This window comes from Dermacentor silvarum, chromosome 4 (assembly GCF_013339745.2).
Source record: "Dermacentor silvarum isolate Dsil-2018 chromosome 4, BIME_Dsil_1.4, whole genome shotgun sequence".
NCBI classification, from domain to species: domain Eukaryota; kingdom Metazoa; phylum Arthropoda; class Arachnida; order Ixodida; family Ixodidae; genus Dermacentor; species Dermacentor silvarum.
Window position 1 is genome coordinate 120,702,056 of NC_051157.2, and position 27,594 is coordinate 120,729,649.

At 46.2% G+C, this 27,594-nt stretch overlaps 2 protein-coding genes across 2 annotated transcripts in view; both read right to left on the reverse strand.

Moving 5' to 3' along the window:
• Window positions 1–27,594, reverse strand: part of LOC119450598 (DNA damage-regulated autophagy modulator protein 1) — a 391,336-nt gene that overhangs the window by 183,212 nt on the left and 180,530 nt on the right. The window lies entirely within an intron of this gene.
• LOC119448867 (DNA damage-regulated autophagy modulator protein 1) overlaps window positions 1–27,594 on the reverse strand; it is a 94,274-nt gene that overhangs the window by 21,907 nt on the left and 44,773 nt on the right. The window contains exons 3-4 of the mRNA XM_049666534.1: window positions 8,198–8,265; window positions 5,476–5,665 (exon numbers count right to left, since the gene is read on the reverse strand). Coding sequence (XP_049522491.1) covers window positions 5,476–5,665; window positions 8,198–8,265 — 258 coding nt within the window. The remainder of the gene's footprint in view (window positions 1–5,475; window positions 5,666–8,197; window positions 8,266–27,594) is intronic.

Sequence of the window (27,594 nt, forward strand, 5' to 3'; positions counted from 1 at the left end):
TCCATTACGAACAAGTCCGACCGACGTTGAAAAAAGCAATGAGAGCGCAGACGTGGCCCAAGATTACATTAGAATATAAGCTATCTACGAATACACGGCGAACAGACACGTTAGACAGTAAGGTGATGTGTGCGTTCTCACAGATATCTTGTGCTTGGGAGCAGCGTCCCTATAGACGGTTTCATCCAGCGCCACCGCGCTCTAGCAACGCTGTGCGCCGGCATCCGGCGCCCCTAGGAAACTTCCGGTAGCCGCTCCTTTTGCTCGTTTTTGCTGGTATTTGTTCGCTGGCGCGCTCGTCCTGCGCATATTCTGTGTTATTTTTCGGGTATATCGACATAAGTGTGACTTGTGGCATTCAGTGTCTTTTGTGACGGCGAGTAGCATCGACTGTTTTCATTACGTTTACTCCTCAACGGTGTTTTTCAAATCTGGGAGCCTACCAAGAGCTCCCAGATTTGCTCTGCTCACTTCATCCAAGGTACGTTACTATGTGGAGTAGCCGGACTGCTCTAATGCTGAATAATAAAAGTCCTACTGCACGATTGTTCTGGCCGTATATCGTGTAACTCACGCGAGAGCAGCTCGACTCTCGCCCCGAGTTTGCCCGCTCATCCAGTTTCTTGCCTCAGCGTGCATCACCATGCTACGAACATGAGTTAAAATTATTGTTTAGCGGGTGCCATGATGCCGCCGTTTTATTTTAATGTTTTTCGTATCTGGGGCACAAGTGCACTTCTGCAGCTTTACTACCTAGTCACATGTGCGCACTGGTTTATCATGTTTAACGCCCCAAAGCGACTCAGGCTATGACGGACGCCGCAGTGGAGGGCTCCGGATAATTTCGACCACCTGTGGCTCTTTAACGTGCACTGACATAGCACAGTACGCGGACCTCTAGCATTTCGCCTCGATCGAAATGCGACATCCGGGGCCCGAACGGTGTCTTTCGGGTCAGCAACCGGGCATCGTAACCGTTGAGCCACCGCGGCGGCATGTGAGCATTCGTATCGGTATTGCACAGCAGAATCTCAGAAAAGTTAGCGATTTCCGTGCATGCATGTAGGAAGTTTCGGCCACATTCTAAAAGCATTTACGAATTAACGGAGGCCAATTATGGATTGCAATCTCGTGCCCAACACTACAGGTTTCATTTTGTTGTAAGTGTGGTAAATTCGTGAGCATTTAAGTTAGTCCCATTTCAGTCGACCTAGGCTTCTTGCACTAAACGACTTTTGAGAATGTACAGTTATTTGTGAATGCATATTAAAAAGCAGAAACAAGGCATATGACGCAGAAAACATGTGCATGTACACATGCGCAGCTCACCACTTCATCCTCCATCTTGCAGCACTAAAAGTGCCATTGTGAAATGCAAAAACGCCCGTGTGCTTGTGTTGTAGGGCACGGTAAAGAACCCCAGGTGGTCAAAATTAAACCGGAACCCTCCACTACGGCGAGCCTCATAATTAGAACTGGTTTTGGCACGTAAAACCCCAGAAAGAAGAAAAAAGTGCCATAAAAGTTTTTCTAGTTTTCGGCAGTCCCATTACCTGCCTTGAAAACAACAGTCTGCGTTCATTGCGTGTCCTCACTAAGATGCTCCGCTTGTTGCTCCGGGGTTGTAACTGGGGAAAAGTGTTTGGAGCCCGGCGAAAACGAAAATCGCACGACATCATCGTCCAGCGGATCGGGCAGCTCTCTCTCTGCCTCTAAACATCAGCTTTTGGGGATACCGATCTTTTGCTTCGGTGCTAAGCGCCTTAAAGACAATATCACGATGTAGAATCAGCTCATCACAAATTCCACCAAGCAGTGCAAACATCGACACGCCGGCCTCACGTCGCGCACGCCTTCAAACAACATAGCCGGAAGTGCTTCTAGCTCTCCTGCCGGAAGTTCCGATGGGGCAGCCAATCAGCGGCAAGCGAGGTTTGTTTGTAAACACTGAAACCGTCTATAGCAGTACAAGAACAACGGCCAATGCAGGCTCGAAGTGAGGCCTATAGTTTGACGGAAAGTCGCGGCACAGTGCAACATGTTTTTGGTGAATAAAATGGCAAAAAAAAAAAACATGCGGAAGCATAACTAGTATGTCTTTCGTTACAACGACATTAAACATGGGTCACGGGAGACCCACAAGCGGGGCGCCCTATTTCAAGGCTCTCGGCGCCCATACTGAACTGTTGTTGTTCCATCTAGAACTGGGTTGGAGTTCGGAACTGGGAGTAGTCCAAGAAGGGAACTTTCATTTATAGGGTAGTTCGTTTCTTTACTGTGTGGCGGCGATTGTTTAACGAGCGTGCGGAGGTGCGCAAGCCGTCATCGTGAAGATGGCTGGCGGTCCGTAAATGGGTACTCGCGTGAACGACGTTGGTCTCGCTATCGTGTTGAGTCCTCAAATGATTGTTTTACTTCTACTACTACCGATGAGTGCGATCACGTTGTAGGATCATGGGATTTTAAGTCGGATGGTGGAAACCCGTAATACTAACGCGGACACCCGCCAGCTGTAAGCCAGCGAATTTCGCTTGCTGCCGTTTGACGGCTCAATTATTTCTTGTGCCGAATGGTATCTCATAGAGATGGTATCAATATCATATCTCTTATTTACAGTGTATCTACAGCATATGGTAGAGATATGCTGCCTCCCGCTAAGCGGAGTGTGACGTCTTGCCTAATGTTCTTGGCACCTAATGCAAACACACTGTTTTCGTTAAGCATAAAAGAAAAAGAAATTGAAGTACACGTGATTTACATACTATAACATTGAAACTTTCACGTACTGTAGGAAATTAAAATGAAATGATTTTGTTCACTTCATGAAATATTTAGTTTTATTATTTTTATGCAACCGGCATAACAATGTATACATTTCGTTTATATTTCAGTAGACCTTATTTTTCAAAAACGACATTGCATGATACATCCTAGCATGTGCTCTCAAAATTTGTAACTTCGGAGAGACCATTTCTGTAGCTTTATGATGATGTATAGAATGTCATTGTAGCCATCATGGTGGAACGTGATAGCGCTATCGGGCGTCGTTCGCATTGCATTTTTCTTCATGAGTAGGCTTCCCTGCAACACACAACGTGGGAAAGCCAGCTTACAAAGACCAAGCTTACACGGATCCCCTTAAACTCGGCGTCACATTTAAACACAAGTGCATTGCTGCGAAGACATTTTTAAGGGGCAATGTGTCTTATATCAAAATGTGAAGGCCCTAGGATACTTTATTATTATTTTATTATTCGTTTGCTGCTGCCCTGAGGCGTGCGCGTGTCCAAAACGCATTAGGCAGGTTAAGTCCCAGCTTGATCTGTCGATGTAGACTCCCTAATCTGCAGAAGAGGCAAGCGCTATCTGAACGGTGTTTTTGCAAGTAACCTACCCGTGCGCGCCGCTGTTGGTATGGTAGAAATGCTGGAAAAGGGGTTTGTGTTTGAGTTTCATCGTAACAGAATTATGTTTTCTCGTACATTCAAATTACAATCCGACGCTATCATGCCTGTAAGTTGTGGTTAAGTCTTACTTTTCACTAACGCCTCTGCGCCACGCGGAGGGCTTGCGTGGTCGGGGTGGTTCGGGACGATTTTCTCAGCCGAGGACGCCGATGCCGGATTTTCTGCGATACGGGGCCGTTAACGCAGTCGCGTTAATATCCTCACTAAAGCGTTGAAAAATGGCATTTTTTCCATGGTAAGTAAACAGCTAAGCATGAACTCAATAAAAACGCGCAATTTTATTGCAATAGCAATTATATGGACACTCCAAGCGGATTTCTGTCATCGGCGTCGCCGTCGCCGTGAGGTTCCGTATAGAGTCCAATGGCGATGAAATCGTCGCCGCGCGCCGTATGCTGTATGTGCGAGTGAAAGCGCGCGAGGGACGCGCGCTTTCACGGGGAGCGAATGCACGGCGGAGAGCAAACGCGACTTCTTCCGTCGCGACGAAAGGCCGTGGGGAGACGGGAGGCAGGGAGGAGATGCGACGTTCAGCTGCGGCACCAAATGCGTATTTGTATAAGAACGTTGCGAGGCGAGAAAGTGGTAAAGACTTCAGACGCTGCTCGACGAGTGTCCCGCTCTGATCTCGTCGAAAACCTCCGAGCCGCCCCCAGAGGCACCGGCGACAGTCACCAACGCCGCGCGCGTTCTGTGCGAACGCGGGCAAAAGGCCAACGGCGTCTACAATAGTCCTGCGCGTTGCTGGTGCCGCTGCATGTCCAAGTTTATACAGCTGATAAAAGTACTATCCTTACTCCGTATAGCTCTCTACTAATTTGCTATCGCAATTGATGCTTCGCCTTTCGGGTGAAATCGCGACATTTCTGTATTTTTTTTTGCTATCGCCGCCTTTGTTCCTTCGCAATGAGATTCACTGTTACGACAATTGCTGTTGTTATTCAGATTAAAATGAATGACATGCGCCAATTAGACGGTACGCCTATCGTGTGGTCATAATTTGCATGCTCGTAGCCATCACCGTATACCGGCAAAGTCCAATTATTCTCGATCTTCGATGATAACTGCGTGTTGCACGTTATCTCTACCGAGGGCATTGCGACTCTGGGTAGCCCCTCAAATGTATCGAAATATTCAGGGTTCAACTCCCGGCTCGACCAATGGTGCGTGTTATCAGATTTTTTGTCATCACTTCATGTGCGACTGGTAACAGATGCTAGTGGGAAAACGTGCGAGATACGTGAGACACCACGAGAGCTTGGCTGCAAACTACGCACGTAGCGAATAAACACAATAAACACAACTCAACACCTTCTGCAAAAGAAACATATCGGAACATTGTAAACACGGACAGCACCACAGCGCGAATACACTCTAAATGGACACGAAATAGGAACACTAGATCGTTTTAATATCATAAGACGTGGATTTCGCACTGAGAGGTTGATTATTGAAAGAGAAAATAAAGGATAAAAGTTCAATTTCTCGAATTTTGCACCAAAGCTCTAGCGCCGGCACGGTCAGTGCGGCGTCACGGATTTCAAATAACATTTTTTCTCGTAATTGAGCAGCATTGACACAGGGAATATTACTGACATTTCAGATTTTCAATCTTTGGGTCCTTTGGAACACCATGTAGTACATTTTTACCGATCAACAATTAACAGCAGACGCCGGCAACAGACGCCCAGCAGACGCCGCCGAAATTTGTGACGTCACGGCGATCTGTTATGGGAACTTCAAGGCGGCGTCGCCAGTCGTCTTTCATTTTTACGCCTTTTCGCGCTTACTAAGCGTCTTCTCGCAGCAAAAGCAGGGTATTGTAGAAAGGTAATTTACTAATACAGGTGAAACCGTTTTTCTCTTTATAGTTCCTTTAAGGCTAAAGCATTTGTTCTTTCAGGTGCACAATGTAACCCCAAATAGCACGTTTCATATACCCATTCGACAAAGCACTGCTTCAACTTTCGTACGAAGAACTTCAAACCAGCAGGATCAATGAAGGAGCGGTGTAGAATGGCTCACCCAGCTGCCATCTCTACGCAAGTGACCCAAGGGGTTGATGGCCAGTAGCACCATTCCCGCCGAGCAGCCAGCTCCGGCCAACGGGATCAGGCGGCTCAGCCATTTAACGATGGAATCTTGCGATGCGTTCATCACCGTGATGATCATGTAGCATATGCAGCAACCGACCAGGACTGTCATGGTTAGAAGGTGAAAAAAAAGGAAGGTGTCATCTAAGCGCAGCGTAACCAGGTAGAAGATACACATATTCAGGGTGTTCAAAACTAAGCTTTACGGAATTTTTAGAAATCGCCTGTGGCAGGTAGCATAATTCTTATCATTAAGCGGGGTTACTCGAAGAGGCGGGCATTAGTAGCACGAGAAAACAAAACACATATTCAACTAATTAACAAAAATTACTATTTTACTTCTTAGTTAATTACTTTACGACACATATTGCAATTTACGAATTGTAGCCGGTGATCTTGCACGACGCATTCACTTGAAATGAATCTCCAGGATGACACCAGTTTCGAGATATTATCTCCCAAAGTGTGGGATCAAATACATGGGCGTTCCAATTACTTTTGTGCTTCAATGTATAAAACAGCATTTTGGTAAAAAAGTAAGTGGAACAACAATGCATTTTTACGTCGAGTTCGATGGCGCATATCTCCGAACTGGTGTCATTCTTTCCAATTGGATACGCCTGACAAGCTCACCGGCTACAATACGTGAATTGCAATATGTGTCGTAAAATAATTAACTGCGAAGCTAATTAGTGAATTTTTATTAATTCGTTGATTCGATTTCTCGTGCTACTAATGTCTGCCTCATCGTATAAACCAGCTCAATGGTAAGAATTATGCTAACTGTCACAGGCGATTTCTAAAAATTCCGTAAAGCTTAATTTTGAACACCCGGTATGTGGAGTAGTGGTAAAATAAACAGTGGTTCAGGCACTGACAATGTTCGGTGCCCGAGCATTCGCTTGCACGAGCACGTGCACAATGTCAACCGTGGGCATGCAGGTCAACTTAGCGACCCGCAGTCACATGTTGCGGTTGCAAACCGCAGTTCGACAACTTCACTACCATGCACCAAGTGCCAGGGGACGCAGGGGATCGCAAATCAGGGGACGCTGCGTCGCGTCCATCCGGTGTTACTGAATCTTTATTCGGCACGTGCCGTGACGTAGTGAGGTGCTGTGTCGTCTAGCCCTACAGGACCCCGACAACGGCGGTGCACGGTTCGGCAACGCTAGCGCCAACTTCCCAAGTGAAACTGCCAGGTTTCAACGCGAGTTTCTCAACCAGAACTTCGGAGCCAGCTGCAGTGCGTGTGACCGGTTGTGGTGCGAGCACAACTCGTCAGTGCAATTCGTACGGAGGAATACCAAAGAGACACACTACCAGCTTCGCAATTACCCCCATTTCCTCGACAGGGGAAGGAGTACTAATTTTTTGGCATCCCTTTCCCCAATCGGTTTCCATGTCGTTTTTAAAGCGAATATTTCTTTGTAATGGGTAATAGGCAAATTCATAGCATCTCATTAATCGCTTCACAAAAGCTTCGCATCACGTAGGTTCCAAGTTGTGCGTTCGATCTGCGTAATCTTTTTTTTTCTCGCCGCGTATATATTCACGCCGTTTCAAAACAAAGTTTATTTGGAAGTTAGCGCTTGTCCGTGCCCATCTGGTCGTAACTGATTTTTTTTCCTTCGCGCTCCAAGTTGTTTACTTTCATCTCTTTCTAGTCACGTTGCATTATTTGCCAAATCAAAACCGATCCACCTGAAGTCACGTTTTGTCAACTTCCATACAATGGTCATGCGCTTCACAGTGGTTTTCTATGCCTGTAGAGAAAGTGGGGAAACAGGCAGCAACGACAGACGTGAAGACGCAAACATGGTATTAAACCGACGCAACAACACAAAGCTAGTTTTTGACTGGTAAATTATTCTTTGACCACTCTACTTGCACTAACCCGTCAAAAATTTTAACCTTTACTGGATAAAGAAACAGCCATGCTTTCCGTTTTTTTTACATTTATTTTTAGTCTCTTAAGAGCACCAGTTCGTCAATGTGACGGCATGGAATTCGATATATATTTTGTCGTAATTCAGAGATTTTTGACACAGGTAAAGTTTTAGAAACTTGTTAGCTTCAGTCTTTGGTTCATTTTGGATGCAGTATAGGGCTTTACATGAAACACAAGTAAATAGTCACGAGAAAGGTGCTGTCAAAATTTATTACATCTCGGCGAGCTCTGGCGGGAACTTTAACGTTGCGTTGCCACGTGTCGTGGCTAGCCCGAAGCTCGCCCGAATGGCCCAAATAAAACGCTCCGTGAAGGCTTCTTTTCGTGGCTCATCGCAATAAAACCGGATGCGTCTCCCATACGCCCAACAAGGGTCGAATGGATATGGACGGCACGCAGGACGCCCATTGGCGCCATGCTATGGGCCTGTAAATGTGCAGGAAACGCGCGCATCATATGTGTGTGCATCAGCTACACTAAGTCTTAAGCTACATTTATGGGCAGCATAATCTACACCATAGTATTCATTGGCAGGAAACTCTTATGCTTTCCCTTAGCGAACCTCTTATTCACAAATGATCGAAGTCGATGTGATCAGCGCATAATCCGACATCTTTAAAATATTTCGTGATGATAAACGGGCACGCCGATCCGTGTAAAAAAAAAAACGTGTAAAATGAACTTACAGCATAGTGACACCAGGATCATGGAGAAAGAGAAAATGCTGCTCTGCGGAGGGTCCCCACCGGCATCACTGAAAGAAAGAAATGACGATTTCTTACAGACCGAAGTAGTGTAGTGTCAACTAAATATAAACTGCACGAAATATGAGACGGTGTTCCGCAAGCCATTATCTCCTCTATGCCACTGACTCACTCGGTGCAGCTTGATGAGCCCTGCTACAAGGACAAACATGTGCCGGCACACTCGTCATAACATGGCCTCCGTAATTCCGTAGCATGGCCTCAGTGATCATGTCGGTGTAAGACGCTGTCGGATCTCGGAACTCAGCTTCACTCTCTATAGGATAAGTTTTGAACATATTTCGCGTTGTCGTGTACACTGTTTCACTACTGTGTGCGGTGCCTGAGAAACAAGGCTCGGTGAATCTTGGAAGTGAGTCCTTGAGCCCAGTTTCTTCCGGCACGTTATAGTGATTACTAAATGAATACTGATTTGAATTTAAAAGCTGTGTGGCTTTGAGTTTCATTTACTGATAGTTGCCTAAATAAACACTTACAACCGAACGTACACCATTTGATTTTTTTAAATAAAAGTGAGACGGCCGAAAACAAATACTTTCAGGACACAGTGTTCACGTCGCCGAAGTTGCGCTTATTGACGATACTTCACCGGCACGCGCACTAATTCAAAATGGTCTACCTTTCTATATAGAAAATCCACTAATGTTAACAGAGTGTTGGGAAACGTTCAACAGAACGATCGTGAAGTTAGAAGGCCCAATACAGCGACGCCATCGCCCGCTCAAGTTTCAAGGATCTGGCACTCTGAGACTACCCGCGAATGAATCGAGTGTTTTCGCGAAAAAAACTTTTGTCACCAAATGTGTTATCAGTGAGGCGTCACAGGATGCGATCGAAAATCGAAAGCAGGAGAAAGATGTTCATGCGTTGTACGCAGTATGGGCCGCTAAATATGCAGCGCTTGTTTTCATCCCACACCGTGTGTGCGGCTTGAGTTATTTTGCGGATCAGAACGCAGTTTTACCTAAATCTTGGATAGTGTTTTTATAATGCATTGTATGTGAAGAGAAACAACTTTGGAAAGTGTAATTGCGAAGTTACGTAATGATTCTGAGCAGTCATTACGCTTGGTACATCAGACGGGCTTTATAGGTGTTTGCTTCCGCCTGCCAGTTCCAGGGGGTAAGAAGGTGTTCCGGTGGGCTCGGTTAAATAAAAAGAAGTACTTTACGACTACACATGCGTTGAATGAAACAACCATAAGTGCCGCCTCGACAAGAAAACGTGGTAGTGGAGAGTCAGGTGCAACGCGACAGTTTTCGTGTTTGAATTTATTGCTGAGTTCATTTCTTATACAGATAACACATGAACTGCATCATTGATGTAAGTACAACAACACAGGAGCTCTTCCTTCGAGGATGTTCTGGAAGTTTTGAATACAACAATTTGTAAACAACGATATGTGTCTGACTCCATCCTTTCCATTGGCAGGAGTGGGACATCACGTTTCAGAATGGCCCTATAATAACTTGTTTGCTGGACATCACACGGGGGAAGGTCGACAAACAAGAACATCAGCCTTTTGGACCGCCCTGCTTATTTTGTCTCAGGCAGTTTTAATAGGATGTCGTTGCACATACGTCCCGATGGGCAGGAAACAAGAACGCCAATCTGTCTCCTCTTCCTTTTTTGACCTTCCCAACTATACCGATGCATTAAGTGCGCTTCACCTAGACCTGAAATAAAGATCGTCATTTTCGTCCAAGACGACAAGCACAATTGCGCAGAAAGAAGCATTGTGTTAAGCTCCCCAGAGTCCCTTGAAAGTCGATTCCTGGCTGACATTTCCCATTGTCAGGGTGGGCTAAGGCACACTCAAGCTCGGTTTTCTCCAACGTCAATAAACTGGTTTAGTTACTCGATGCGCTACTATCTTTAGAATATATCTACGTTTCTTTGCGACGCCTTTTATTGCCACTGTAATGTCGAAGACAGCACAAGCGTCGCTGTGGTCGCATGGCTCCTGAAGTGACTGAGATCCCGCTAAACGTGAATAAACCCCGTATCACCACGAATACTGAGCAGTCCGTGTATCCCACAGTATAATAGCTAACATTCCGTAATTATGTTATAAAAATCCACAGAAAAAAGCTATAAACAAGTAAAATGAAAAATCCACATATAGAGAGTAAGTATTCGATTAAAATAACGGCAAAAGCGTGTATCACAGTCGGGAAGCAGAGGAACAGCGTTCTACTCCTGCCTCCATCGTGCTGTGCTGTTCCTCTCAAGTGCATCGAACAGAGCAAGATTGCTTCTCACGTGAAAGGCTTGGGAGCACATGCAGTGGCAGAGAACACTCCATAAATGGACGTATTGAACTTTTTTTTTTTTTCAACGGCAATAGGTCCTTTTGTTTTGGATTCAGTGAGGCAAAAACAAAACAGCTAGTTAGTTACCTTTGGCAGTCGAAAAGACAATTTTCCTTCTATAGCCGCACTTCTCGGCTATAGAGCCAGAAGGAAGGAAGGAAAGAAGCTTTATTTCACGAAGAAAATTAGGCGAACGTGGTTGGGCCCTCAGTCCAGGGCTCCACTGGCGCGAGCGGCTCGCTGAGCTTGCTCCAGGAGAGCCACTTGGCTCTCCTTTCCCTCGTCCGCAAGCCATGCCTCCCACTGCCTATTTAACATGAGTGGTTGTGATATGTGTGGGCTAGTAATATGTGAAGGCTATTCCAGGCACTCCCATGTGATATGTTGTAGTGTGGGTTTGTTAGAACACCATGGACAGACATTACGTTGGAAACGATATGTACAGTGGTGCTATTTACGACGTGTTTCCTCCACATTGTAGTTCAGGCAGTGTTGAAAATATTTGCACGGTCCCACTCCTCCAGCCGTCCCACTCCTTGCGCCTCTTCCCCACACTCCATACCTCGAAAATATTTGCGGCCGCTATTGCATATATCATTGTTATGCTGAATCATCAATATTGTCAGTGTGTGAGCGCATTCGTTGTTACTGCACCCGACAACTTTCCCAAATAAAACGCCTTTAGCCGTAGGACGTACCGCTCAAACATGTTCAAGCACGTGTGCAAAAATACTATAGATTTCTTCCTCCAAAAGCAGGAGCCGGTGCAAGGCATTTCTAACACTGCCAATGGACTACTTCACTCTGACCTTTTGTCCTTTAGCTTCCTCGATTACTTACGCAGATTATTTACTCAGGGAAGCCTTGGCACGAGGGCAGGATGTGTCTCCGCTCGCTGTCGCTCCAAAGCGCGTCGTGAGCTGTTCGGAACTCTCTGACCCAGGAAGAGAGGAAGGCACGCGTTCACACCTACCGGAGGTTATACCGCCGTGACGTCAGCGTAAGCCTTCATAATCGAGTGCTCTTCTTAGCTGCGCCAGCTGATTTCGTGTCGCGTCGCAACAGGTTGCTGTTTGTTGCGATCGAAGGCAGAGATCACCGGGCGGTTCACTCCGGTTGAGTGCGGACAAGGGCCGCTTCGATCAGTGTCGCCGCTGCGCGACCTTCGCTCGCGTGTGACATCCGCCGCGCACCGGAGCTTAGCGCCTGTCAATTAAACCGTACCGAAGCGGATTGCGCCGGCGGGTTCGTAAACAAACACGTGCGATGAAACAGCGAGAACGTGAAGGAAAGAAAAAGGGAAAGAAAGATGGGGAAAGATAGAAGAAAAGGTGGAGCGATGCAGCGAGAAGGAGTGAAACCAGGCGCTCCGGGCAGGCACGTCGTTGCTCTTTCGAACGAGAGCGCATACACGCGCGTCGTCTATGTTTCCCCCACTCGCGCGTGCAAGTGACGATATACCGCGGTGCGTACGTGCCGACTGCACGCATGTTTAAAACATGCAGCGCGCGAGAGAGAGGGAAAGACATCGCTGCGGTAAGAGGCGTAGACAGCATAGACGCATGCTGGCGGCATCGGCGATGCCACCGGCCGCGGAATTACGCGGAAGTTTGCCAATGCGAACGGCGCGTGAGTCACGTGGTCTTGCGAAAAACTAACAAACCATATATACCTTCTCTCTCTTCCCGTTTTATTATTCCTATGTTGTTAAGTTATTCTTATTAGGCTTTTAACCTTCCTTTCCTTCTTTACATTTTGTTTTTTTCAGTCCCCCCGACTACAGCTTTACCCCTTTTCACGATGTCGCCGGGCTCAGCTCTCTCCCGAAACAGTGTCCTTGTTTCTGGGAAGCACCGCTCGATCACATGCACGTGACTCAGACGCGCTTCATGGTTCGCAGCGATGGCTTACCGCGGCTGGAAGTGAGCGGTTCGGTGCGACAACAGCGTAGGCAGATATACCCAGATAGCACAATACTATGATACCTAGATATACCAAAGGTATACCTGCAGATATACCAGATACCGTGATACCTAGATATACGAAGTCATATCGAAACAAGTCATACCGAGATAAGGTGGTAGGCAATACCGTGTCGTAAAAGACGAAAAAGAGAAATTAACGAGTCAAGCGTCAAGAACCACCCGCGGAAGACTTGATGCATGGAAACACCAAAGGCCGCATGTCCTTGGCGAAAGAAGCAGTTTTGTTAAGAAGATAAATACCCGCCGGGGTGGCTTAGTCAGCTAAGGCGTTGCGCTGCTGAGCCCGAGGTCGCGGGATCGAATCCCGGCCCCGGCGGCCGCATTTCGATGGAGGCGAAATGCAAAAACGCCCGTGTGCTTGCGTTGTAGTGCACGTTAAAGAACCCCAGGTGGTCGAAATAGAACATAAATAAAATTAACAATAAGATTCCGCCTACAACTGCTGCACAATTTAACTTGCACGCATAGGCTGTGGCTTCGTGTGCATGGTATGCGTATGATCGCGAGTCTCAGTCTGCGTTATAAAACTTACGTTTTCCAAGAAATGGTGTCTTGGCGGTGAGTTGAGGCATTACGGTAACTATGACTGTCACGAATCTCTGCACCAGCACAGCAGTTTGAAATGTTGTGAGGGCGTTAGAAGTCGCAACGCCGGAAGGAGCTCCGTTTCTTTTGAGATATCCTGACGACGAGAAATGTGATTCTGTAACTGCGCCGTGTGCAAAGAAATAATTAATTAGCGTTATTGGCCCTTTTCGCACTTACATGTGTGAGTTTTTGCTCCTTTCATGCTCTTGCAAATAGAGAAATCTAAAAAGAAAAGTTAAAAAAATAACAGTACTTGCGGTGACTTCACCATGGTGGCTGAGTGGCTATGGCGTTCGGCTTCTGCGGATGAGGTTGCGGGTTCGATTCCCTACGGGGCCGAATCGCTCGTGCGCTTAGATTTAGGTACACGTTGAGGAGATCCAGGCGGTCAAAATTATTCCGGAGTGCCACGCCGCGGCCGCTGGAGCGGAGGGTACGGTAAGCGACCCTCACCTTATACTCTTTTAATAGACCGATTTCACCATGTTCAACGCGCAGGCGCAGCGACCCCGTCGGCGCCATGATGTCAGTAGTCCTCATCGCCTTCCCGCTGTGCTTGGTTTGACGGGATATCAATGAAGACAATGCCCAGGAGAATGTCATTGAGTATTCGTCTAAACAACTTTAGGGAAAAGATGGAGTGTGCGTCACCGGAAATCTACAAATATATTGTGGAACATTTTTATTCCGCCTTAGTTAAAAAGATGAAATAACGTTTTTTTTTTATTTATTCACGCGTTGCAATTTCAAAATTGAAACCGAGACATAATGAAGTCACATTTTCTTAGCGGAAATCCCGAGACCAGCACAACTTGCAAGATATCCATCCCCAAAATGTGCGAAATTGGGGACTGACGTTGCAGTTATTATCATTCCGAGCTCTTAGCGGGAAGCTGCTGGGGAAATTTCTCAACATGAACTCTAATACATTTCGCACAAAATTTTGGAGACGCGTATGGCAGTATTGATGTTAATCTTAGGATTTCCGCTTAGGCTTGACTTCGCAACTGCTCAACCTCACAATTTCAACAGCAAACAAGGTGAACAATTGAAATGTTAACTGGTGAATCTTTAAAATTATAGCTACTTGATACATTGCAATTTGTCAAGCACGCGTGGCATTTCTGCAACATATTGCACATTCGTGGGCCTTACAACTCCTGATGAACACCGGTTTGAGTATGGTACCCACTATGGCATAGTGAGCTCTCTCAAACTCGACCATTACCACTCGGATGGACAAATGCACTGCCGAGGTATGTCCGCCTGAACGCCGCGCTCAAGGCTCAATTAAGCTCCAATTGCGTGACGCACGGCTAGGGCTTTTTCCTCTACATAACGCTACCAATGTAAGGCGCATGGGTAGTGTGGTTCTAATGATATCAGCGATAATGCTATGGTATGTTCTCGTGACATCGGCTCCAGCAAACGACAACCTTTGAGCCTTTTTAAGTACATTACACGTCAAAAAATTAAAAAAGGAACAAAGAATAAAACAATAGACACAACTAACATGTTAGCTGTCCCGTGGGACCGACTTGGACCCTTACTTTGTGACGACGTTCGTCATTTTTCATTCGGTTGGCCTTTGTCATTAACTGCCATAAAGCCTGGCCCCCGCTATCGCCGGAATAGAACACTCCGCAGTCGAGATATATTGAAAGATTAAGCTTATGGAATAACCAATTTGTCTCTCGTAGAGAAAACAGAGCTTTTTTTGTGAGCGAGCTAATGACGAAAATAACAAAAATTGAGTGGCGCCATTTGTTGTCAACTACGATACATCTCATGTGTGAGGTCAGCGCTTCTGATTCACACAAAGAGTGTCTGCTATGTTGCACGTCCCGCCAATGAGAGCAGCATCGCTTTTCTCTGTTTACAACCGCCCTGCCCGCTCCGGGCGCGGAGTCTCAAGTGACCGTGACTCAAGAACCCAAGCAGAGCCTCACAACGATTCCCGCAAGCATAACACCTGCGGCTGCCAAACAGTACGCTTCGTATATAGAGCTAAGAGTTTACAGAAGACATAACAGTGGAATGGAGGGGATCACGCGGCGATGACGTCAATTCCTCCGCTTTGACGCGGCCCGTTTAAAGTACAGCAGCAGGAAGCTCGGCGGCAATTTTCTACCCAGAAAAGCGTTATATTGGCACACGGCCGATATCGATGATAGGCTTCTAGATGAATACTCCGTCGATCGACCTCAACTTACTATTTTCGTTTACTGCCGTTTTAAGAAATAAATTTCATCTAAGAAAAATGGTGTCTTGCTAACAATACGATCGTGCGGCTTTTTCTTTCTTTCTTTCTATATTTTTGTTTTGTTTTGCTACCCAGCCTATCCTCCACGTACTCCTAAGGTAATCTAGATGAGGCGGGCGTTTTTCATTAAACATTCTCGGGTTTTCAAGGCTTCGAAGGACGGCTTGTGCGGCCTTCACGGCCGAGAGGTCGCTCGCGGGATTCCCCTTAGGAAATCGGTACCTTGTACACTATTATAGTAACGTGGACGGGATTGTGCTTCCAGTGACACTACCCCCTACCCCCAATTCCTCTTCAAATGCGTAAGCATTTCTATGCCTACAGTAAAGTTGGCTGATACAATCAGTCTTGCATGCATTGAACGTCACACACGTTCGAACCCGGGGGCCGCATGCATGACACTCGCGCAGGTTGTTTATTCTTTAACAGCCGACGTTGTTTGGGTTCTTAGAACAGCGCTGCTTTTCGAGACGGGGACCGCTGGGGATAGCGCACTTCCACTGCGGTGCCCAAGATATACGGACATCTAACGGAGAAGCGCACGTAACGAGAGGCCAAGCAGCCGCCTCACCGCGCGCATGTCACTGAGCGGCATATAGGCGCGTCCTTGGGGGATAACACAAACACAGGCACTGCCAGAGGTGGTGGCATTCCCGTTGCGGTGTGGGAGACGCACAGTTTACGCCGCCGAGCATACGTATGTAACGGGAGACCTGGCGGCAACATTGCGCTCGAGTACGATTCTGCGGCATGTCCGGGGCTTGTGACTCGCGGGACGATTTAGGTGTTCGCGGGACATGCCATTGCACCGGGCCAATTGCACCGTGGCGTGTGAACCTCGAGCAAGAGGGCCATGTGGCGTTCGTTTAAGTGATGTTGGTCTGTGTGTTTCAAAAACCGGACTGGAAATTGGGGGCGGGTAGAGTATGTATTGTTGATGATCCCGCCTACTTGGAAAATAACTGATTGGTAGAATGTGAGCGAGGGGACATAAAACAAGGGTCCTGCCCCAATTCGCAAGGGATTTAAAAGAGCCTACAATAAGCTGATGTATTCCTAAGTGGGCCTCCCTGACTGCAAAGTGTCACCGGACGGCGACGAAGGCTCTTTGAATAATCGTCTGCTTGGAAGACCTGGAAGAGAAGAAACTTGACTCCTACCCAACGAGGAAACCTGTCCGTCCGTCATGTAAGAAGCATTCAATGGCTCATACCCCCGTAAGCAATGACTAATTCCCCTGTAAGCAAGAAAAAATGCAGTGGCTCATACCCACGTAAGGCAGAGGCTACAAGCGCTGAGCGAAGTTAAGCGAACAATGCATACATTCATTGAAATCACCCGTACAACACACAGAACAACATACGTTTCAACAAAGAACAAGCTCAAAACAATAAGCATCCGAACCATCAATAAAGCATTGCATACCCCCCTAAGCAAATGTAGTGGTAGTTTTGCAACAGCTTCGCTGGACATCCAGGTTGATAAGGCCCGATAAGAATTGATAAGGGTCAGATTATGTTAGATATGGCTGATAACCACCAATGAGGGTTGATAAGGGTTTATCCCGGTGGGATCAAGTTTCATGACATTGATAATGACACCGGGCTGCGTGGAGATGAGCAAGTGGCACAATGCTTACGCATACTTAGACAACTCCCAGAGAAGTTCCTGCGTGATATTTTTTTTCTTTTAATCTTCCAGGTACATGGTGATGTAAACCAAGCATTTCCATGAAAGTATACATGAGTCATACACATATGCATGCCAAGGGGCGCAACGGGTGCAGTCGGCCATCTCCGATTTTATTTTAAAATATGCAAAATCATTTTGATGACAGTAATACTAAAAATATAATAATCTTTATTTCTCTCTTTCCACAGAATACAGAATGAGAGCGGACGTAAGGGTAAAAAAAAAGTATTTCGGGCAAGACAGCCCAAAATACTTTCATACGAATGTCCACAAAACACATCTTCCAAAATTTGATATGTGCCTCCACGTTGCGCAATAGCCCCGGAAGACCACACTGAATTTGGAAAACAAAGCATTTTGGACGACGTTTACGCGTTAATAGAACACTGTACCGTCCCTTGTAAAAATTCAGCCAATAGTGGCCATCATAGGGAAGGACACCAATTATTTCTGCAGAAAGTGCTAAAATGGTAGTTTTTGTTTTAAGGCGGAAAAAAAAATTGTTTGTACTTGAGACCCACATAGCAAAATTTTCTTGTAAGTTGGACTTCGCTGCGCCACATTATGGCTGGAAATACAGACCGGATTGGCAAACACGGTACTGAAATGCTGAAGCTGGATTCGCTGTGTCCGAAATAAGGGCCACAATACACCCTTGTGTAGCATATTAAGGTTGTTTGGCAAAGCTCCCATTTCTAGCATAATTTTTTTATATAGGGGGTGTTTCAGCAGACGCTTTAGATATTCGTTAAAAATAGGCAAGATGCGATAGGAAAGTGATTACCTCGACATTGTTTTTGTCACACGGGTATACGTTCTAAAATGGCTCGAGCTAGTTTAAAAAAGCATTAATATGAAATAAAATAATTACCTCTATAATCGAGCAAGGACATGGCTTGATAGGGACTCCCGATTGACGCTCGCCTGACGGTGAGACGTATGCTATGTTGCTCATGGCCATCTGTTAAAGGCCTGACAGTTCAATTCTTCTTTAGTTGAGTTTACGTCTTCTGGGTGCCGGAACTCAATAGGTTGCAGAGATTAAGAGCTTCAAGCTTCGCATGTCTGCCCTGCAAGCGATTACGAAGGGCTGATGGGTTGATGGTTCCTGGACCTAAACTTTTGCGCAGGGTCATTTATCTGGCTCTCTCAGATTAAAGTTTAATGAGCCTATTGCACATTATTCCGTGCTTAATTGCAAGCTCGAGCCATTTTGGAATGTTTGCCTGTGGGATAAAAACATAATCGAAATGAATCACTATTTTATGCGTCATGCTTATCTTTTAACGAATTTCGAATGCATCTTCCGAAACACCCTGAATGTCAAAACATTTTGCTGGAAATGGAAACTCCAAGCGAAACGACAGTAATATGCTACACAAGCGCGTGTTTCGGCCCCTATTTCGGTCATAGCGATTTCAGCTCCAGACTTTCAATAGAGATTTCAATAGCGATTTCAAAAGACAGTGTTGTTGATCTCGCTACGTATGTCCAGCATCAAAAGTCATGTAAAATATTATCTGCAGCTGTTCTTAGATGTCAAGAGGGCATACGATAACGCATCTCACGAGGCTATTCTCGATGCTCTTGAGATGGTTGGTCTTCGGGATCGAGTTTTTCAATGGATTTCTAATTATCTATTAATGAGGTCATTCTTTGTGTGTATAGGAGATGACCAAATCGCACGACAATACGCCTACCGAGGTGTTCCTCAAGGCGGAGTACTAAGCCCCACCCTATTCAACCTCACACTCATTGGTCTCGTTGAACATCCGCCAGCAGTGATAAAGATATCAATGCATGCAGACAACATATGTGTATGGACTTCAGGTGTGACACGTCCTCAGATACATGCAAGACTTCAGAAAGCTGCTACTCTGAGGGCTGTATATCTCCGCAACAAAGGTCATGAAATCTTGTCAGACAAATGTGCACTGGTGGCATTCACTCGCAAACCAACGACACCCTATGCCATCTCTATAAATGGCCAGGTCATTTCTTATTAGAAGATTCACAGATTTCTGGGCATAATAATTGACAGAGATCTCTCATGGAGCCCGCACGTGACCTACTTGAAACAGCGCCTCACAGCAATCTTCCAGCTTTTCAAGTTTCTGGGCGGAAAGACTTGGGGAATGTCAGTCCATGCAATGTTGGAATTGCATAGGGCTCTTTTTCTGGGATTTTTGAGATACAGTTTGCCGGTACTGACCAACACTTGCAGGACAAATCTTCTTGCTCTACAGGCTATTCAAGCTCGGCTCTTTGAGTTTACCTAGGTTTGCCTAAATGCGCATCAACAGTGGAGACTATAGCAATTGCCCAAGACGAACCCATACAAACACACATTGCGTTAGCAGCGCTGAGAGTGCGCATTAGGCACTTTGCCCGTGCCCGTTCTCATCATCTTGCAACACTACCGTCACAAAGGCCACAGGCATCATTTTGTACTACCTTTTCGGATTATTACACCAGCCTTCCATCAGGCTTCACCCTCGCAACTATGCCATGGATTCCTCCGCGGTGTTTGGCGCAACCTGCAGTGCATCTCACCGTAGCAGCAATCAGGAAAAAAATCTAAGCCGTCATCACCTGCTCTTAAACAGCTAACGATAATCCATTTGCATGAGAGGTACGCCGCCCACGTACATATTTATACATACGGATCAGCAACTCTCCAGTGTTCCTCTGGAGCTGTGGTTTTCCCGGCGAGAGCCACCACCATCAGTTTCAAGACCTGTCCCCCAACGACATCGACGGCTGCGGAACTTGCAGCTCTTCGCGCTGCACTTCGTCTCGTCAGCCAAGAACAATCTCGAAGATGGTCCATATTCAGTGACTCGAAGGCAGCACTGCAGTCTTTACTATCAGCCCTGCGGCGCGGACCACACGAACAACTGGTATTCCAGATTAAAGAGTTAATTCATACCTTGGCAGAGCAAGGACACCGCGTGACAATTCAGTGGCTTCCAAGTCACTGCGGCGTCATAGGCAACGATAGAGTGCACTCTAGCAACGAGCACACCGATAACGCTGCTCGGTCGGCTCTTCAAGGCGACAAAGAAGAGTCTATACCATTATCAAGGACAGATGCCGCTAGAAAACTTCTCTTCGCCTTCGCATACACCAGCTGGTCTCTAACGACGCACAGCTACCCTGCTTCATCGAATATGGCTAGGAGTAGCCGTTATGAAGTCTTTTGCTTTCCGAAACGAATGGGCCGGCGACGCCTCATAGGATGACTGGTAGCGAGGAGACTCTTCAACACCTTCTCTGTGACTGTCCTCGCTACAATTTGCAGAGACAATACAGTTTGCTTGGACCGAAGACAGTAAACAGAAGAAACCATTTTAGAATGCCGACATCACAAGACATCGCAGCGGAGGGCGACGAGTGCTCTGTTGCAGTATTTAAATACTACAGAATTGTACAAGCGGCTGTAGCCTGAACTGATGTTTACAGTGCTACAAGTGCTACTGTGCTGAGCAGTGATCGCATGCGGTGACAGTGACCAATTGCAATTGTATATCTGAGCTCCCTTTCTTTCTCTATCTCTACTTTCCTATCAATTTACCTCCTCCTCACCTCTATTCCCCAGCGTAGGGTAGCAAACCGGGCCTTCCCCTCTGGTTAACCTCCCTGCCTTTCCCCTTTCTTCTGTCTCTCTGTCTCTCTCAGTTACAGCCTTTCATTGCTGTGCGAGTCCGTGAGGTTTGTATTTCCAGCCATAAAGTCGTGCATTGAAGCGCAACATACAACGAACCTTTACGATGTGGGTCTAAACGTCATTTAAACAGCGAAGCTGTTTTAGCCAACTGTAATTTGTGGTGCGTAGCAAGACACTACCAATAAAGAAAATAAAATAAATTTTCTTGCCGAGGCGGGAGTCGAGCCCGCGTACTCCCGGACCCAAAGCGAGCGTCGTAAACACTAGGCTATAGAGCCACTTTTTTTATTGCGATAGCAATTATATGGACACTCAAAAGCAGATTTCTGCCGTCGGCGTCGCCGTCGCCGTCGCCGTGAGGTTCCGTATGACGTCAATGGGGATGAAATCGGCGCCGCGCGCCGAACGCTGTATGTGCGAGTGAAAGAGCGCGAGGGGCGCGCGCTCTTACGGGGAATGAACGCACGGCGGAGAACAAACGCGCGTTCTGCGCCGTGCTCCCTTAAGGGCTGCAGAAGTAGGCGTCTCTTTCCTCCTTTACAATCACCATATATGTAGAGCAAACGCGCCTTCTTCCGACGCGCGAGAGGCCGTGGGGGAGGGGGGGGAGGGGGAGGGAAGGGAGGCGACGTTTAGCTGCGGCACCAAGTGCCTATTTATATCAGAGGCTCCGGCAACAGTCACCAACGCCGCACGCATTTTGAGCGAACGCGGACAAAACGCCGACGGCGTCGACAACAGTTCTGCGTGTTGCCGGTGCTGCTGCATCTCCAAGTTTATAAATTAGCTGATATAGCTAATATCATATTAGCTGATAAAGCTAATATCATTACTCCGTATAGATCTCTACAAATTTGTTATCGCAATTGATGCTTCGCCTTTCAGGTGAAACTGCGACAACTTTTTTTTGAACATGATATTTATTACAATGAATGAAATGATGTATGTACAGGAACTATTTCTATGCAAAACTCACCCTATTTCGTTCTCCGACCACTGTATGGTAATTACGCGACTAGGCGGTGACACTCGTCCTAGTTTCCGGCCTAAGTGGGCACTCTGGAAGTTAAATTCATCTATAATTGGTGATAAAATGTTTACTGATCAGGTATGCTTAGCACTGAAAAATTGCTTCTCTCTTGATTTGCCACTATTCGCTGCATGGGAGCTTTTTAAGCAAGAAATCAGATCAGTTGCCATTGAACCTGGTTCTATTAAGTCGTTTTATAAAAAGTATGAAGAGAAGAAATTGTTGAAAAGTCTTTATAACCTTTATCAGCTTGAATGTGAATCTCCTGGAACGTACGCTGATGACATTGCAAATGTGAAATGTGACTTGCAAAAGTTTGATGCAGTGCGCTACAGAGGCGCCCGTGTTCGGTCACGTAATAACCGCGCCTTGCTTTCTGAGAAGCCGACCCGTCAGGCTTTGATCGATGAACGCCGCCACGCTTCTGCGAAAGTTATTACCAACATGTATTCTAAAGACGCATTAGTAACTGACACGAGTGATATTATGTCTCAATTCAAAGACTCCTATTCGGTGCACTTCAGTGATGCTTCTGGAGACCAGAATATCAAGCTTCTACAATACTTTGCGTCTTTAATAACTCCTCTAACTGATGAAGACTGTTCAGTCATTAGCGGTCCCTTTACTAAACAGGAGGCAGAGGTTGCCATTGATCAGTTACCCATGTCAAAATCTCCCGGTCCCGATGGCATTTCGGGTGAATCTTATAAAACCTTTAGCTCCATTCTTACGCCTGTTCTACTGAATATATTTTTAAGAAGTTTTGAACTACAGGATTTACCACAGTCTTTCACAAAAAGCCACACAGTGTTAATACCTAAAAGTACTGACAGAGAAAAATTACGTTCTAATGATGGTTATAGACCGATAACATTGTCAAACGTTGACTACAAAATTTTTGTTAAAATTTTGTCAAATCGGTTGCAGGTAGCGATTTCAATTATTATTGGTCCTCATCAAACATGTGGTATCAAATGCCGTTCCATACAAACTAATATACACGTTGATCGCACAGTTCTTGAGTACTTCTCGACTTCTTATGATCAACTTGCAATGCTCCAGATTGACCTCGCCAAAGCATTTGATCGGGTCCGGCATTCGTTTTTATTTTCTCTTCTAGAACACGCCAATGTAGGATCCACAGTGTGCTTAATGGCGTTCGACTTTGTTATAGTCATTGTACAACCCGCTTTGTTGTCAATGGTAGCCGCTCAAATCCCGTCCACATCCGTTCTTCCGTGAAACAAGGATGCCCTATGTCCCCGCTCCTCTTTGCCCTTTACTTAGAACCACTCTGTCTGAGCATATTGAACTGCAGCAGTGTTCGTGGTGTTAATGTTTTTGGTAATGAGGTAAAAGTGTTAGCATACGCCGAGGATATTGCATTCTTCTGCAAAGACAAGCCCAGCATCGATAAAACTCTTTCTATCATAGAAGAGTTTGGTTCTGTTTCCGGTGCGCTGATGAATAACACTAAGAGCTCAGGGCTATGGTTTGGATATTGGGCCATTACACCATCACATTATGCTGGAATTGAGTGGTCCTGTGTGCCACCTAAATATCTAGGAGTTCCACTGCATGCCTACAAGTTCAGTGCACACTACTGGAGAGAGCGCGTTCCAGCCCTCCAGCGCTTCACAAATACCTTTCTCCCGCACTGTCTATGAATATTTGGAAGAGCAGAAGCCTGCAACATGTTTATAGCAACCAAAGTTTTCTATGTCTTTCAGGTTCTTCACTGCGCAAGGCTTTACATTGAACGTTTTCATATGATTTTTTCAACGTTCATACGGTCTTCCAGTTTTGAACCTATGAGATGCGACAACTTTTTTCGACCAGTGGGTGCTGGAGGGTTAGGGTTGGTACATTTATATGTGAGACAGTTAGTCTCACGCTTTTACTTTTTTCGGGATAGCTCTCATCCGGTATTACGAGCTTTCATGCAGGTTAACCTGGTTTATGTCCTGCCAGAATTGGTGGTGTCCTCAAATTTAATTTCCAGACCTTTGTTTATGGGGGTTTATGCGTGAGGTTTATTTTTCTATTTCTTTTCTGACTGTTCGCTTTTCTAAAGATTATTTGTTTACTGTGTCACGAAAAAATCTTTACAAAGATTTAATATCAATGTTGTTCCCTCCGCCGTTTTATAGATCCGTATACATCACATTACCTGTACATGATGTGCTTGCAAGAGTGCGCAAAATGCCAGTTCCCCTTCTACAAAAACTTTTTTTTTACAAATTACACACTGAAACATTGCCCGTTAAAACATGGCTGCATAAAAAGAATATTTTCGTTTCGTCAGTTAACTGTCGCCTATGTGACGTACCTGAAACCATTGAACACTGTTTTGTTGATTGTAAAGATGCCATTTTATTTTGGGATGTTATCCATAGAAATTTGCAAAAATATTTTGATCTAAGTACTCACAGTATCCGATACCTTGTTGCTCCGTATGATGATGTTCCATTCGATATGTTTTTACTGATAGGCCTGCATAGCCTATGGAAATCTCGTATGCAAGACCGAAATGCAGAAAAAACAATTTCCTCAAGATCGCATTTCGTTCAGATGATCATGCTGTGATGATGATGTGCTTCAGAGTACCCTGATGATGATGATAAGTGGTTCTTGAGGGAAAGGGAAAGGTTGGCGCTATCTTCTGCAGCCCTTGAGGGAGCACGGCTCAGCGCCAATTCAGAGTACCCTGAAGCACCACACCGTCATCTGGTTCCCCGCCCATCTCGGACGGGTGCCGGGTGCCCTGCCAAACCTCAACGAGATCGCCCACGACGCAGCGCGTGCGCTTACTGACCGCGCCGTCCCAGGGCAACCTCACCTCGCCGAGATAGAGACCGACCGGGATGCACCCATTACGTACAATGAAATCACCAAACACTTCTACCTTGGACGCCGCATCTTTCCGCCCCCACACCCCAAACTTAACAGACCGCAAGCGCTAACGCTACGCTTATTACAAACAGACACGTACACAAACCCCGCCAAACTCCACGTTCTCTATCCTGACGCGTACCCCAGCGACATGTGCCCCTCGCGCGGATACACGGCGACACTCGCACACATGCTCCGGGAGTGTAGAAACGCTCATCCCGACTCTACCTCGGACAAGTGGGAGAAGTCCCTCAGAAGCTCGCTTCTCGCCCACCAGCAATGGGCCGTACAGCAGGCCCACGAAGCGGCCGCCAGGTATTCCCTGTCGGTCCCTACGTGGGAGACGCCCACTACGCCCTAAGCGCGTCCTGCAGGACCCAAATAAAGTTTGTCCAGTCCAGTCCAATCATGCTGTTAAAGGACATTTACGACCAAGAAGAATGTCAGCCGGCTTGGTATCCACTTTTGATTAGGTGTTTAACTTCCCCTTACAAGTTTTTGCTGTGAAGGACGGTGTTGCTGTGTGTGACGTTATCTTCATATGGACTTCTCGTTGACGTTTGATTACTTATGTCCACCTGGTGCTCATATTATTGTAGGCTATAGAGCCACGCTTGCAGAACGTGCATTTATGCAAACCATATGATTGCGTTCGAGCGTCGTCGTCTTCTTCCACAGCTGGCGCGTTCGTACACTCGTGCTCTGCGAGGTGAAGAGGTTTTGCGCAGTATGAGAGTGAGAGAGAGACGCATTCACGGAGGGGGTCTCCTGGAACGCGGTGTCGGCATTGGAACGAGGTGTTGGTACTGCAAGGCTGAGCTATGCAACGCGCAGTGACGGCCGTAAGTCCGAGACGCGCAAAAAGAAATTATCATCATCATGAGAAATAAGATGAAAAGTTCGCACGCACTTCCGGAAAATGCTAGGCTACGATCGCGCAGCTTCGCTGTTTCAAGCGTTGCGCGGCCGAGTGCAAGGTTAAGTATTTTTTTTTCTTTCTTAAAACCAAAATTACCTGTTTAACAATTTCTACAGAAATAGTTGGTGCCCATTTTTTCTGATGGCCGCTATTTGCCAGATTTATTTGAAAACGCAGTACAGTATTTTATTGAGGCGTAAACATGGGCCAACATGTGTTTTCCAAATTCAGCGCTGTTTTCCTGGACTATTACGCAACATAGAGGCGCAAATCAAATTTCGGCACATATGTTTTGTGGACATGTGTACGACATTTTGTATCCAACCATTTTTTGTATGTGGCTTCTAGTAAACAATATACTTCTTGAAAAAATACTTTAATTGCTTCTTTAAAATAAAGATAGCATGTCTGCCAACTGTAATAATGTGGCTCGTGATAATAAAGAAAAAAACTTAATTTTTTTTCGAAATTAGTCTTCCCCTACTTGGTCTGCATGTACCGGACCGGAGAGATGAAACGGTCACACCGGAGATCCATAGATATTTTCCTGATTTGGTTTATTTGAACTTTAGTTACTCGAATTACACTTTTAAATACTTGCACATTACACAACTATGTCATCTGAGCACGCTGCGACCTGCTCCCTTGATGTATCCGGCGCGAACTCCTGCCGGGGCCTCCGGAAGCGTCCCAACACCCCACCAGAGAGCAAACAAAACACCAATCAGAATGCCTCACTGACAGGACCCAATCAGGCCACACAGATACACATACGAACAGCCAATCGTGGGGGGGCTTTGCCGGGTTTAAACTTGGTGACAGCAGTCGGCCTAAAGAATTATGAGTCAAAGCAAAGTAACAACATACAGAAAACTACAGAGGCAGCCGTTGGGCTTTTGAAGAGCTAGAGCGAAGAACAACTGCCGGTGTCTAGAAAGAGAAAGTGCACAAAAGAGTCGGGAAGCATTTACCGAACAGCTTGGGGAATCGGAAGACGGGGCATCTGCCGCCAAGTACAAAGACGGCCGACAACGCCGTCACCCAGCCGGACCCTAAGGTGAAACGGGTGGTGCCCAGCCTGAGATTCCCCAAGCTGTCCTACACACTCGAGGCGAAAAGACACTTTGAGAGAAACAAAACGATAAGAAAGAAAAGAACACTCCTGCACAACATAGGCGACGAAGAAACGCAAAGACAAACAGCTACGCGACAATATATATATATATATATATATATACATATTGCTTTTGCGGGCTTCTTTCAGGTTTGGCAAAAATTCTTAGTAACACTTACAGAGCAACAGCACGTATAGAGCACGTACGGTATAAAGCAACAATTAAACTTCTTATTACCGTTTCCTATTTTTTTTTAATTTATTTACTTATACTACACCACTCCGTGAGTCTAAGTACACTATATAGGTCACGGCTACCGCAGTTAACGAGTGTATGAGACTTCACTGCACCGCCCAGTCCTCGGTGTTCAGGGTCGGGGTATTTCGTCATGATTTTTTCTTCCTTCAATTCTACTTTTATTCCTCGCTCCTAATGCGTGATCCAGCGATAAAAGCGGTGCAGCCGTGCACGACTTAATCACCAAGGTGGAAAATAATCAGTACGAAATCTCGGCGCGCACCGCTTTTACCAGCGACTGCGGGTCGCGGCAGCAAACTATGTGAGCAAGCTATGCCATATAGCAAGTTTCAAACGTCGCTGGTCCGGGCAATTACGTAATTTTGTTTTTGTTTCACGAATCTCCGACTTCGTTGGAAACCTCGACAGTGTCACGTTGGAAGTTTGTATGTTGCTGAGCTCTCTTGCGAAATACGACGCGACCAATCTAGGAGCGCTCTATGCCAAATAGATAAGAGAAGGGGGGGGGGGGGGGGGGGGGGGGGAAGAAAGCAAACGCCGAGCTAATCTGTGGCCCCGTTCGCATTGCACTTGACCGTTATAGTGAAATGTTTGCGAT